The 12,999-nt window shown below is 36.7% G+C and overlaps 1 protein-coding gene and 1 long non-coding RNA gene across 3 annotated transcripts; both read left to right on the top strand.

Annotated features, from left to right (window-relative positions):
• Window positions 1–350: 350 nt before the first annotated feature.
• On the top strand, window positions 351–3,597 carry LOC147556193 (uncharacterized). Of its 2 annotated transcripts, none has more exons than XR_015235349.1 (3): window positions 351–556; window positions 727–798; window positions 896–1,412. It is a non-coding gene; the product is annotated as an uncharacterized LOC147556193 (long non-coding RNA). The 2 variants fall into 2 exon arrangements; XR_015235350.1 differs by having other exon boundaries at window positions 364–556; window positions 1,407–3,597.
• Window positions 3,598–9,831: 6,234 nt separating this feature from the next.
• On the top strand, window positions 9,832–12,999 carry PI (K-box region and MADS-box transcription factor family protein). Its single transcript, XM_086663989.1, has 7 exons — window positions 9,832–10,344; window positions 10,533–10,599; window positions 10,952–11,013; window positions 11,178–11,277; window positions 11,423–11,452; window positions 12,206–12,250; window positions 12,631–12,999. Exons 1-7 carry the CDS (start codon window positions 10,163–10,165, stop codon window positions 12,790–12,792), a joined length of 648 nt encoding a protein of 215 aa, XP_086520115.1. The 5' UTR covers window positions 9,832–10,162; the 3' UTR covers window positions 12,793–12,999.

The raw sequence follows: 12,999 nt of genomic DNA, 5'->3' as shown, positions 1-12,999 counted from the left end.
GTTTTCATTCAATGCACTGTACATCATCAAATGCATAAAAACAACGTAGATTTCTTAATAGTATGCATTGTTTGGTGTACTTCGCTGTGTGTATTGCATTGAGTGAAAAATAGGATGTTAATTACTTATCGTAATTTTTTCATCGATGCCCCCTACATAGCCAAACGAATCAGACATTACATGTTTTGCATCTATCTCGATACACCGTACATCAAGTAATGTAAGGTGTATCCATTATGTAAAGTGCATTTACAAATATACTATGCATATTATTGTAGATTTTTCCTAACTCAAATCTACCAGACATTGTTTGTAACAGCCCAAGTTCTTAAGGTTAATTTAGGGACTATTTAGCATTTGGGTCAAGTTAAAAGAGGAGTTAAATCAGCAAAGAGTACAATTTAGGGGTTATTTTACAAATCAGGACAAAACCAGGGACTGAACAGTAAATTCGGCTGATTTAATAGAGAAAACAAAAATCTGATTTTTTTCCTTATCTTCTATTGACCGACTGAACTAGGATTTCATTTTGGGATCAGATAATTCGATCAAAAAGGTAATTTTGGGTAAAAATTCATAAGGGAATGTGATATATTTGAAAATCATAGGTTATTGAAAGTTTATCTATTGATTTTAGTTAGATTCTTGGAAAAAAATTCGTTTTCTCTCTCTAATGTGTTGGATGGAGGTTTAATGGAGTTTTATTTTTGTAACTTGATGGAACAGGTGAATTAGGGAAGGATTTAGCTGAGATTGATCAAATAGAGACCATCACAACTCAAATTCATCCCAATCAAGGTAAGAAACCAATAAATTAGATGTTTAAGGTCAAAATTCTTAATTCTAGGGTTTAAGGTTTATGAAAATTGGGGATTTTGTTGATTATGTGATATAGGTTATCGATCGAACGACAACTCGAGGGACTGAATTAAACCTACTGTCCGAGCCAATCTGGGATTGATATATTGCTCGTACGTACTTTCATAAAACACGAAAGTCGTAGCTTAGGTTGTTAGCTTTCCGAAAAGGTATGGTACAAGTCATTTCGATATCGGACGAAAGAATTATGACTGTTTTACCGAACAGTGCGCAGTTAGGAAAAATTCTGCTTTGTTGTTCGTATTTTTGCAAACTTCAAAGGCGATTCACTTGGATTTTGGGGAATACATCTAATGACTAAATGTTAAGGTTATAAGTCAGTTCAAACAGTGATTGATCAACCACGATTGGGCATGGTTATGAAGTTAGAAGATTGATTGGAATTCAGTTAACTCGAAGTCTTCCAAAATTTACGAGTTTCTTTTAGTTCGTATAGTTTCATTGTTTTCTTTTATTTACTCTTTATGGTATACCACGGTTCTTATCAAAGAACCTAACGTATATTTCTTTTGTCTATGGTTTGGTAGAGGGGGAGCCGGAGCATTTCGTGGACGATTTGGCTACGGTTGCAGCGGAGGACGACTAGTTCCTGTACTTAGGGGTGTTCATTTAGTATCCAAACCGACCGATCCAATCCGATCCAAACAGATTTCAACGGTTTGGATACCGATCCAATAGTATTCCGGATTGGTTCGGATGTTAAAATGGCAAAACCGAGTGGTTTGGATTGGTTTATGGATTTGGTTGACAGATAACCGAACAAACCGAACCAAACCATTTATTGTTATTTTTTATATATTATATATATAAATATAAATGATAGGAATGATGAACGGTTGATATTTAATAGTTAAGTTAGTTCCATGTTTGTTAATATCGTAGCTTAATGCATGTGTAACAGAAGTAAATGGCGTGGAGAGTTGTAGCTTAATTCAATAATTAAGTTAGTTCCACGTTTTTAAGTCGAAAGTGCGAAATTTTATATATGGTAAAATATCACAGGTGGTTCGGTTATCCAACCGATCAAAACCGTCCATGCATAGTTCGGATCGGTAACCGAACCAAACCATGAACGGATTGGTTCGGATTTAGATTTGAAAAAACCGAACCCTTCGGTTTGGACTTTGGATTGGTCGAAAAAGTCGGTTATCCAACCGATGTTCACCCCTACCTGTACTGCTTGGTAGGGGTTCTGAATCCATTTCTCAGCATGGTTTTATAGATAATGAAATGTGCTAAGTCGTATAGTTATATATGCGCCATTACAACTAGAGTTTAGGTAGCATGAAACTCAATTTTAGTTATGAACTGAAATATGCTGGAATGGTTTTGTTGTGATACGAGAAATGCTTTCGAACTGTTTTTACGATGATTGCGAACTACGATTTTCTTGTATGTACCCGACTGCGGATTATGTCAACCTACGGGCACGTAGCCATTGAGGGTAGGATGACATGTGGACACGGTTGTGACCCGTGTGAGACCTGTGAGGTGGGCGACACTAGTCATGAGACCTGTGGGAGTAGAGTGCTTCACTTGCTGGCCATTGGTGCTCGTGCCTCTAGCTCGAGGCTCAGGGCCGTACACCCTGACCGCTCGTTGGGGAGGCGACATTGATTGGGATCCCTCTGCTTTGTGTGTGATGTGGCTATTGGTTGTTCCACTTCCGTGTTTGATAAGATAATGAATCGAATGTAATATGGTTTTGATATACGAAAGTAAATGGATTTTGAAAGATTACATTAAATGCATGACAGGGTACCGAAGAGAGTAAGGTTCAGGTCCTACCATGGGTATTGGGGGACGGCTCTATTACTCGAACTCGGTGATCTAAAACGTATTTAGATACTTAAGGTATATATGTATGATGAGGTAAACTCTTCAATGATTGCGGAGTCCCTTAGTGGGAGAGGGGCTTATCGACTAGGGGTAAGTCTCTTTCTCGAGGAGACGTAGTGCATTAGCTAGTGCCTAAATGGGCTGGTACTATCTAACGCACTCTAGGCTCTCCTGAGGAACTCTCCTTTTATTGGGAGCGCACCATGGGTGGGCAGCTAATCACTGTTATTGCTTGCTAGGTTAAGAAAAAAAAAACGGTTTTGTATATAGCATATATAGCAACTTGTTTGATAACTCGTTTTGTCACGATGTTCGGAACTTACTAAATGAACTTTTGAAAACGTGATGGGTTTTGGATTGGTCGTCTACCAGATTAACTCGTGTCGGTGAGTTATCTGACCCCCTACCAGTTGTTAGTGTGCAGGTGTTATCTTTTTGTTCGACGTGGCGAGTTTTGGTTCGTAGAAGACTCTTTTACGTTGAAGTCTTCGGGAGTATGTCGCCTTGGTTGTTGACGCTGCTTTTTGTTCTTTTCCACTAGTTTGTATATATTTTTACTCACGGACAAACATATATGTAAATATTTAACACTCAGAGTTGTATATAGTGCGTATGAAGGTTTATGAGGCTTTGATAGTTTTATAGTTCTTTTTGTGGTTCGGGTTTCAACCCGAAGTAATGTGAGTTTGTTAGCTTCCGCTTTATAGTTTATTTTTGTATATGCGAATGTATGGTTTGCATGACAGGTTTTACAGGTGCGACCGGTTCGATTTACAGAGGAGACTTTGCCGGATTTTTGTCTCGTCTGTGAGTTGCCGGGGCGTGGTCGTGTCTATTTTGGGACACGGGGCGTCACATTGTTTTTCCTTTTTTACATTTTGGATGTGTAGTTTTGTCTCTCAACATTCGAGATTATGAGACACAAACCTCTTACTACCCTGTTCGGTTTTATTATTTTCTCCATTCGAGATTCTGAGATTCCGACATTTCATTCGTGGGAGATTATAGGCAATGTCCAAAGTTGTTAAAGGCAATCTTGCTAAAGGCAATTCCTAGTTTGGTTAAAGGCAATGTATATTTAGGTGTCGTTTGGCAACCAAAAGTATAAGTACTTTTGCTTGTAGTAGAAGTTCTTTTGCTTTAAAGAAGTAAAAAAATTTCAAAAGTATATTCGGCAAAAATGTTACTTATAAGTAAAAAAGTCAAAAAGTTAGTTTGGTAATTCAATTTACTTTTGATAATTTTATTTTTCTTTTACTCATAGAGATACTTGATTTTAATGAATTTATTTATGATTTCCACGATTACTCTTGTATACGAAGTGGTGGTGATATCGGTGGTAGTGGTGGTGGCAGTGCCTTGAAGGTATGGTAATGGGGTTTGGTGGTGGTTGAGGTATGATGGTGGTCGGAGAGGAATGATGGTGGCAGTGGCGGTGCTGGTGGTAGAGCTATGGTGATGGTAGTGGTGGGGGTGAGATGATGGTGATGGTGGTGGAAGTATGGTGGTGGTGGTGGTGTGGTGGTTGAGATACGATGGTGGTGTGGTGGTTGAGAGACGGTGGTGGTGGTGTGGTGGTTGAGATACGGTGGTGGTGTGGTGGTTGAGATATGATGGTGGTAGTGGTGGTGGTGGTGGACGTATCGTAGTGGTGGTGGATGAGGTAAGTGACTAGTAGTGACGGAGATATGGTGGTGGAAAAGATATGTAGGTGGTAATGATGGAGATTTGGTGGTGGTGGTATAGTGGTGGTGATGGTTAATAAAATATGTGGGTGGAAGTGACAGAATGGTGGTGGTGGTGAAGGTAAGGTGGTGGTAGTGGTGATGAAGGTACGGTGGTGGTGGTGAAGGTAAGATGGTGGTGGTGATGGTGAAGGTACGGTGGTGGTGGTGGTGGTGGTGGTGGTGGTGGCACGAAAGTGGTTGTAATTGAGGTGTGGTGTGGTGGAGGTGCATGGTAGTGGTGTTAGTGATGGAGGTATCGTGGTGGAGGTGTGAAGGTGGTGGTGGTGGAGGTGCGAAGGTGGTGGTGGTGGTTGAGGTATGGTGGTGGGGGAGGTACAATTGTTGTTGAGGTGGTAGTGGAGGTACAAAGGAATGGTAGAAGTTTAGTTGTGGTGGTGGAGCGGAGGTAGACGAAGAAAAAGAATTCGTAAAGTAAAATTTATGTATGTGTTGTACATAAGTTACTTTACTTTAAAGTCAAAAGCTAAAAATTTTAACTTCAAAAGGAAGTCAAATTTTAACTTAAGTGAAGTTAGAAATTTTCACGTTACCGAACTAACTTTTTTACTTTTCTACTTAAATAAACAAAAAAACTACTTATTTTAGTGTTACCAAACGACACCTTAGGAGGCAATGCCTGAATTTAGAGTTTGACTATGACTTCACATCGTCGGCCTGACTCCGGAGTGTCGGAGACCAAACCCAGGAAAAAAACCTCACTCTACCCTCTCAATCTCGTCTCTCTCCGACTCTCAAAACCAAAAGCTAGAGACAGAATTTTAGAGAGAGAAATTAGTAAGAACTGAAGAGATAGAGAGAGAAAGAGATCCGATTTGGAGCTGCATATTGTGTGGTGTTATCCTACTACTAGTTATTAGGTTCAATCTTAATCTTTTACTCTTTTAATGAGTACTTGGTAGTATTAAACTTTGACAAATTAAAACACCCATTACCAATAGAAATCTCTCATCAATATTTCTTCATGTTACACAAATTCTTCCTTCTCTGTAGAACGACAACTCTTAGCTCCATTTATGGCCAAAACGAATCTACCTCATCAATCTTCTCACTAATTAATTCTTTTCTTGTTTAATAAGTAAGCACTAAATTGTTTTCTTCTCACTTTCTCTCTCTAAAGCTCTTTATCTCTTCTTCATTCTCCATGGAGTATTTCCTGATCTAAAAAAAGGCTCTTAGTTCTAGATTTCTTTTTCACTAAACTTTCTCCCTCTTCCATTATGTCTTCATCTTCTTTTGTTTTTTCGATTGGAAATGTAAGAAGAAGAAATAAGTAATTTTCTAATGGCGGGAAATGGTGGATTAAGTAGTGTTATAAGTGGTGGAGCTTGGATTAGTGTTACTAATGCGAAAATCTGGTTTCTCCATGAATCCAGACCTTTAATCCAGATCTGTCTGGTTTCGTCGAGATAGACGGGAGGGAGAGATAATAGAGGGAAGAAGAAGATGACGAACAAGAAGAGAGAAAATGAAGATGAAGATTTTTCTTATTTTTTTAATTAAGACCCCCGGCCGGAGATTGTCGGTGACTTTCTGTCTGGTGGGCAAAAGTAACTTTGACATGGAGCATTCAGCATTGCCTTTAACAAAGCTTGGTTATAAAGAATTGAACAAGTCAATCTTGATCAATACATTACCTTTAACAACAAAAGGCGTTGCCTTCAAAATCTCCCTTCATTCTTTTCTCTACATCTCAACATTTTGTTTTGTCTCTCAAATTTCTATATTTTTTCTTTCTCAGATCTATGAGACATTTAGAAATGTACTATGCATATTATTCGAGTTTTTTCTTCTCTCTAAATATTTTCACTCCTCCTCGAAATGGACAAACATCCATAAAAAATGTAAAGAACATACACTCTTATAGCGGACAAAACTTTTGATCAACGATCACACAACACGAAGCCTCTTCCCGAGACCACCATAGCACGAAACTTCTGACCCTTCACTCCGAAGCTCTATTTCCATAGGCTAGAGCACAAATATATAGGCTCCAAGCCCCATTTCTGGAGGCGAGCTTGTTGACCTTTTCCTTTTCATCTACTCATATTAAGTACCCTTCCCCCATAAAGCAGAGTTTCGACCACTCTACGAGTCGTCAGGGACGGACCTCAGATTAAAGACCAGGGGGCAATATAATACGAAATAGGTTGTTTGTGTTTGACAATTTATTTACATTTTATATTTATACTCCACTTACAAGAAACGATTTTTGTATATAATGTGAAATAAGAGTAATACCATTGATTAAAAACTACAATTTTGGTTTATTTTGTTTTATTATTATCACTTTACATCGTCTTCTAAATAGAGGTTTTTGAGACAAAACTTTTGCTTGAAGAGTCATTGCTTTTTTGTTGTCCAATCCTATTTGAATGAATGCCCTATTTCTCAAACTCACAAAGAAAATTGAATATCTAATACTCTAGTACAAAGAGGATCTATAAACTAATAACTTTCCATGCCAAACCAAAAATTAAATGAAGGTTTCAATAAAAAAATTGTCAGTGTTTTCTAAATGCATAAGAAAAAAATCCATGCCAAACCAGAAATTATATATTTCTAGATGGGATTGAACTCTTGTCACTTGGATTGTAATCCACCACTGCTGCCCGAAAAGCCTAAAAGACTTCACTTGCTATTCCTCACCTTTTTTTTTTTTGAAATGAACATTCTTTGAAAATCATGGTTACAATAATGACGACTGTGGCTAGGTCGAGGGGGGTCATGGCCCCCTCTGGCCTAGCTCTAGTTCCGGCCTTGCGAGTCGTACCAACTTTTGCCGTGTGAAAGCACTGTTTTGTACTATATAACATAAAATAGGCTCCGTGGTTCGATTTGAGTTGTTTCAAAATTTCAAGTCAAAGTCACACCACATCGATTATTTAGAAGGACACACTAGATAGAGCACGTCAATTCTCATATTTCCCCATACATCAACCATAGTCTTCAAAGATTATCGTCAAATCTGTGCAGGTCAGAAAAGGAGGCGTTTAGAAGAAAGGAAATGGATGTGGTGAACATGACAACCATATCTTCATTACGTGATCAGAGAAAGAAAAATACCTTTTTCCAAAACCTAACCAAGCTGAAATATGATTTGATGGTTAAGATCCCATTAATCTCACACTTCCTTCCTTTGTCCATATGCTTTTTTAGGGCTTTACACCTTAAAGTCCAACAGACAAGATGAAGTAATTAGGGATTCAAGCATCCAAAGGTCGACACATGCACAGGACGAAGTGAAACTTAGAAAGATATCATGGATCTGATTTGACCTCATTCATTCACCCACCCTTGATTTTGGAGTTAAACTCCTTTGGAGCCCTAAATATGACTAGTTGACCATTTTGGTCCTCACATAACCATGTCAATGGATAGTCAAATATCAATATCCGATCAGCATTCGTATCCAAAAATTTAGTTATCAGATATAAATTTCTATATCCAAAAATTCCTTAAAATACATATAATATATTACTAATAGATACATAATAATTATATTTTACTTCATACCCACCAAGATTTGATTAAATTGTGAGGAGGGCAAAAACCAAATTAAAGGGATTACTGCTCGAAAATCATATATCGATGATATACCCTGGTACAAAGAGGATCTATAAACTAATAATTTTCCGTAAAAGGGATTCAGGATTTTGAGTGTGCATAGGGTGTTTTGCTTTTCAATAATTAAAAATAAATAAATTTCTTTCGAAAAATTAAAAGTTTAAGCATACACGTTTGTTAGAGTGTCAAGAAATTTCTCATGGGGATACAAATATGAATGTGGGATCTCTTCGAATGTCTAACGTTTTCTTGATATTTCTCAAACTTCTTTGAATACAGATTCAGAAACTGCACTTTCTATTTCCTTAAGCATCTATTGACGCCCCTACTCCAGATTGTCGAACATGCCATTTTGACCCCAATAATACTACTTAACTTTATTTCTTAAACTTTTCCCTTTTTTGTTCTAAAATAAAATTTCTGTATCTTTGTTTGTTACTCTTATCTTTCTTCTTTCCCGTCGCTTCCAATGACCATATATTTGCTTCAACGACTTGCCTTTCCTCTGGCACATACTTTTGTTCCATCAACCATTACTTTAACAACCTCTCTGTTGGAGATCAACTAAAACGGGTAAGGTCATTGGGAGTATCGTATGGTCTTCAACAACACTAATTGGGTCGAAAGTAAGGGAATGGTTGCTAGAAGCAATAATGCTAGTCTTTGACAACAATAATTAGTGGAAGCTATTAAAAGAAAAGGTAGGAGGAGAAAAGTAACGAGGGAGATAGAAAGAAAATGTTCTTTTAGTACACTGAAGACAAAATCGAAAAAATAAGAACAAATACAACCGTATGGAGCTCAGTCTGAAAATTTGAATTTTCAGACCAAACCCAATACTCCAACCCACTTTTTTTTTTTGGGTTGAGCTTAGACTCAGGCCCAAATAAAAGTTCACTCGACTCTACGTGTAGAGTTAACTGAAGGGTTTTGGGCCCTTCCAACAAGAGACCATTGGGAATTCCATCAGTTATATGTCGGGTGTGCAGCTGAGTTGGACCAAATCCAACTCAGCTAGGTAAATCAAATATGATTGTTGAATCAAGTCCAACGGTCCAATTTGACCCGATGCCCTATCATTTTATTCTGTTTTCTTACACTTTTTCATTCCTCACTTTTTTTTTCGATTTCTTCATATAATATTACCTAAAATTTCATAAAATATTATCTCAAATTTCTTCTCACACTACAATATCATTGAAATGGATCCTCTCGATGTGTAACAAATGTTCCACTGAAGGTTTATGGAAATGATGTCTCCTAAGCTCCAAAGGTGCCGTATATACAAGAAAATGAGTAGATGCATGTAATTAAAAGTCAAAGCTTTAGAAAAAGTGGGAAATTCAAAACTAAAATTTGAATTCAAATTGAAATCAAATATAATTTTTTAGATATTAAAAAAGTTCACACACATATTTCACACATATACAAGATCACACACGTTCTTCGCACACACACAAATGTCATGCACATACACAAATATTTTAAGTTCTAAGCCTCTCATGGTTGGAGTTGAATTTTTTTATTAGAGCCCTTTCATTTAGTTATAATAAAAAATGAGTTGAGCCTAAGGCTAAGCTTTTCACGATTGGACTTGTTCTAAGATACAGATAACACTTGGGCCCCAAAGATAGCTTGTTGCCGGTGGTCACTTTTGGAGGCCAAAATGGCAAGTTTGTCATATATTGGGGGTGAAAACGGAACTAACCCTTGATTTAATGTAATGTGTTAATGACCAATGGATCAATCCATCATCTTCAAGAAAACCCATAATTAATGAAGATAAAAAACCAAAGGACAAGTGAAGGTAACATAAATCAGATGTCTCTAATCTTTCAAATTTGAGTAAGTAAATGAGTTGGTATTGTCAATACAAACTACCCATATACAAACCATCAACTTTTGTATCTCAGAAAGTTTCTTCAACCCTTAACTCATAGTAGAATGCCTCCCTCTCTCTCTCTCTCCCCACTTCTTCTTCTTCATTTACTACTTTCCTCTCTCTCTCTTTTTAACCCTAGCTATACTTCTCTTTGCTAGATAAAAGCTTTCACATCCACCCAAAACTCCATCATTTTGTGTAAAGAGAGAGAGAGAGAGAGAGAGAGAGAGAGAGAGAGAGAGAGAGAAAAATGGGGAGAGGTAAGATAGAGATCAAGAGGATAGAGAACTCAACAAACAGGCAAGTGACTTACTCTAAGAGGAAGAATGGGATAATCAAGAAAGCTAAAGAGATTACTATCTTATGTGATGCTGAAGTTTCTCTTGTTATCTTTTCTAGCACTGGCAAGATGTCTGAGTTTCATTCTTCTCCGTATGTATTTTCATCATCTTCAATTACCATAATATACAGAAGATACTCATTTCTCTCTCTCTTTATCACTTTCTCTCTCTACCCATCTCCCTTTATCTCTCTCTCTCTCTCTCTGTGCCTTGTTCATGTTAATTACCAGCTGGTTTCTTACCCTAACTATAAAGTTTGACTTGTTTCATTTCTTTAAGGTTGGTGAAGATTTTAGATAGATATCAGAAGGCTTCAGGGAAGAGACTATGGGATGCTAAGCATGAGGTTCATACATATACTTCTTCATCTCTCTCTGTCTATAGATCTCTCTTTTATAGGGATGACTCTTCCTTTTGTCTACTGTGTTTATCCAGATCCTATATCTATTTAAACCTAGGACATGACTACTTTTACCCTAGAAAATAGATCACTAAATTTTTTATCAACAGCTAGATCTACTCACATCATGCATATCAATTAATTCTCTCTCTCTCTCTCTCTCTCTCTTTCTTCCAAATATCCATCTCCTTCCATGAATTATTGGGTTTGTATGAAACCCTTCATGTATATATATGAAGTATCAAGATTTTATGGTGAAGATGATGAAAACTGATTTTTATATGAATATAAAACACAGTATCTGAGTGCAGAAGTGGATAGAATCAAGAAAGAGAATGACAATATGAAGATTGAGCTCAGGTAATTAACATAGCAACCTATCTAGGTATTTTAGAGATTAGGGTTTGCTTCAAATATGGATCTGTTTGTTTAATCTTATATACTAACTTGTTTGTGTCATTTTTTTTGTTCATGGTATTTAGGGTTTTGTGTTTTATGATTTTTTTTTTTTTGGTTTTGTGCAGGCACCTGAAAGGAGAAGATCTTACTTCTTTACATCCAAAAGAGTTAATCCCTATTGAAAAAGCCCTAGAAAATGGCACTGCTAATGTTCGAGCTAAACAGGCAAATCTTATTACACCATATTGTCATGTTTCGTTCTCGCTTATATCCAATATACTAGTTTTTTAAAGTTTGAAGCTAGTATGAAATTATATTTCTCATATCATCTTCATTTTTGTGTGGCTTTAATGGTTATTTTTTTTTGCAGATGGAGATCTGGAAAACTCTCAAGAAAAATGTATGTTAGCTAATATTTCTACTTCCATTCTATAGATAATTTGTTTTTAAAACTATCAATATTATCAAAAGTTTATAAGAAAAGACTGAGAATAGTTCCACATTGAAAATTGTGATCTAGTAATTCGTTTTTAAAACTATCAATATCATCACCAGAGTATAAGAAAAGACTGAGAATAGTCCCACACGAGAAATTTGATCCAGTAACCAAGAATAGAATGTCGAAGTTGTCTCCACTCATTACTAATTGGTCTTGAGTTGGATGACCACAAACTTATCACAACATCAGAACTAGACCACACACGATGCTTTAAAACCCACACATTCTCCATGTCATCCGAAAAAGAAAACAGACACGTGTTAAGCTTAAAGAACAACCCAACAACGAATAGCTTAGTTCTAGACTTGTCTAACTAATAGGCTAAATTGCCTGGATTGTATAGCCATTCTGAAGAAAAAGATAAACGAAAATAGTTTAGCTACATTTTGCTTGGTGACTCTGCATAAATTGCAGTCATTTGCTTGGAGAGCAGCAAAATGTCAAGACAATTATCCGATCTATCCACATAGGGATGAGCCAAGATTAAATGTTGATTTTAGTTGAGAAATGTTTTTAACCTGTGAAATAAGAACTGGAATGTATGTGAATCTTAATGTTAAGACAAGTGTTATCTGGCTAAATGATCAATATAGCACTAACATAAATGTTTTTTTTTTCTCTTTCTTGGCGCGGTTCAACCCTATATCAATGCAGGGAAGACTGTTAGAGGAAGAGCACAAGCGCCTTACCTACATCTGTGTAATTCTCTATCTCTTCTTCTTAATCAGACTATGCTTATATGTATATATATAGCAAAAATATCATGTTATAGTATACCATATGATTGGTCAGTTTAGTTTGGGTTGTTTTAAATGTTAGGTCGAATTCAACCAATCAATTTGACTTAGTTTTGTTCGGTCGAGAACCTAGTAGATGTATGTTATATTTGGTTTCGGCCTATTTTCACTCACCCTAACTAGAAGTTGCTATCTCTACTAGAATAGATAATTAGCCTTCAAAGTAGAACTTGTTCACTGGAATCATCCCATTGGTGGTGATTACATTATATCATATACAGGAATAGATTGTTTCAAAATCGTTAGTGAATATTGATTTTATATTTGATTATTTTGCTGCAGCAACAGAAAGAAATAGAAATGGAACGCGGTCGTGTCGGAGCTACTACAGTTGGAACGACTGGTATGGATTACTCTCCTCCTAACCAGCACCACCATCAGATGCCGTTCGCCTTCCGAGTGCAGCCAAATCAACAAAACACCAACACCAACAACAACAAATAGCTGCTAGTATTAGTAGTTCTATCAAGGGACTAAGTGATGGTGCTATAACTATCTATCTTACTATTTCTATCCATCTGAAACTACTAATATATATTAAACAGTTATGCCTATTACTACTAGTTGAACTTATTATGTAGTTGACCCTAATTGGTTTTGTACCACTGGATTCAAGAGATTCTGCATGAAAATTATTGTTTAAGTAGTTAA

This window comes from Eschscholzia californica, unplaced genomic scaffold, assembly GCF_041429995.1.
Source record: "Eschscholzia californica isolate CP2 unplaced genomic scaffold, dmEscCali1.0.p SCAF_2, whole genome shotgun sequence".
In the NCBI taxonomy this organism is placed as follows: Eukaryota; Viridiplantae; Streptophyta; class Magnoliopsida; order Ranunculales; family Papaveraceae; genus Eschscholzia; species Eschscholzia californica.
Note: the sequence above shows the minus strand (reverse complement) of the source record. Positions and strands in the feature narration are given on the sequence as shown.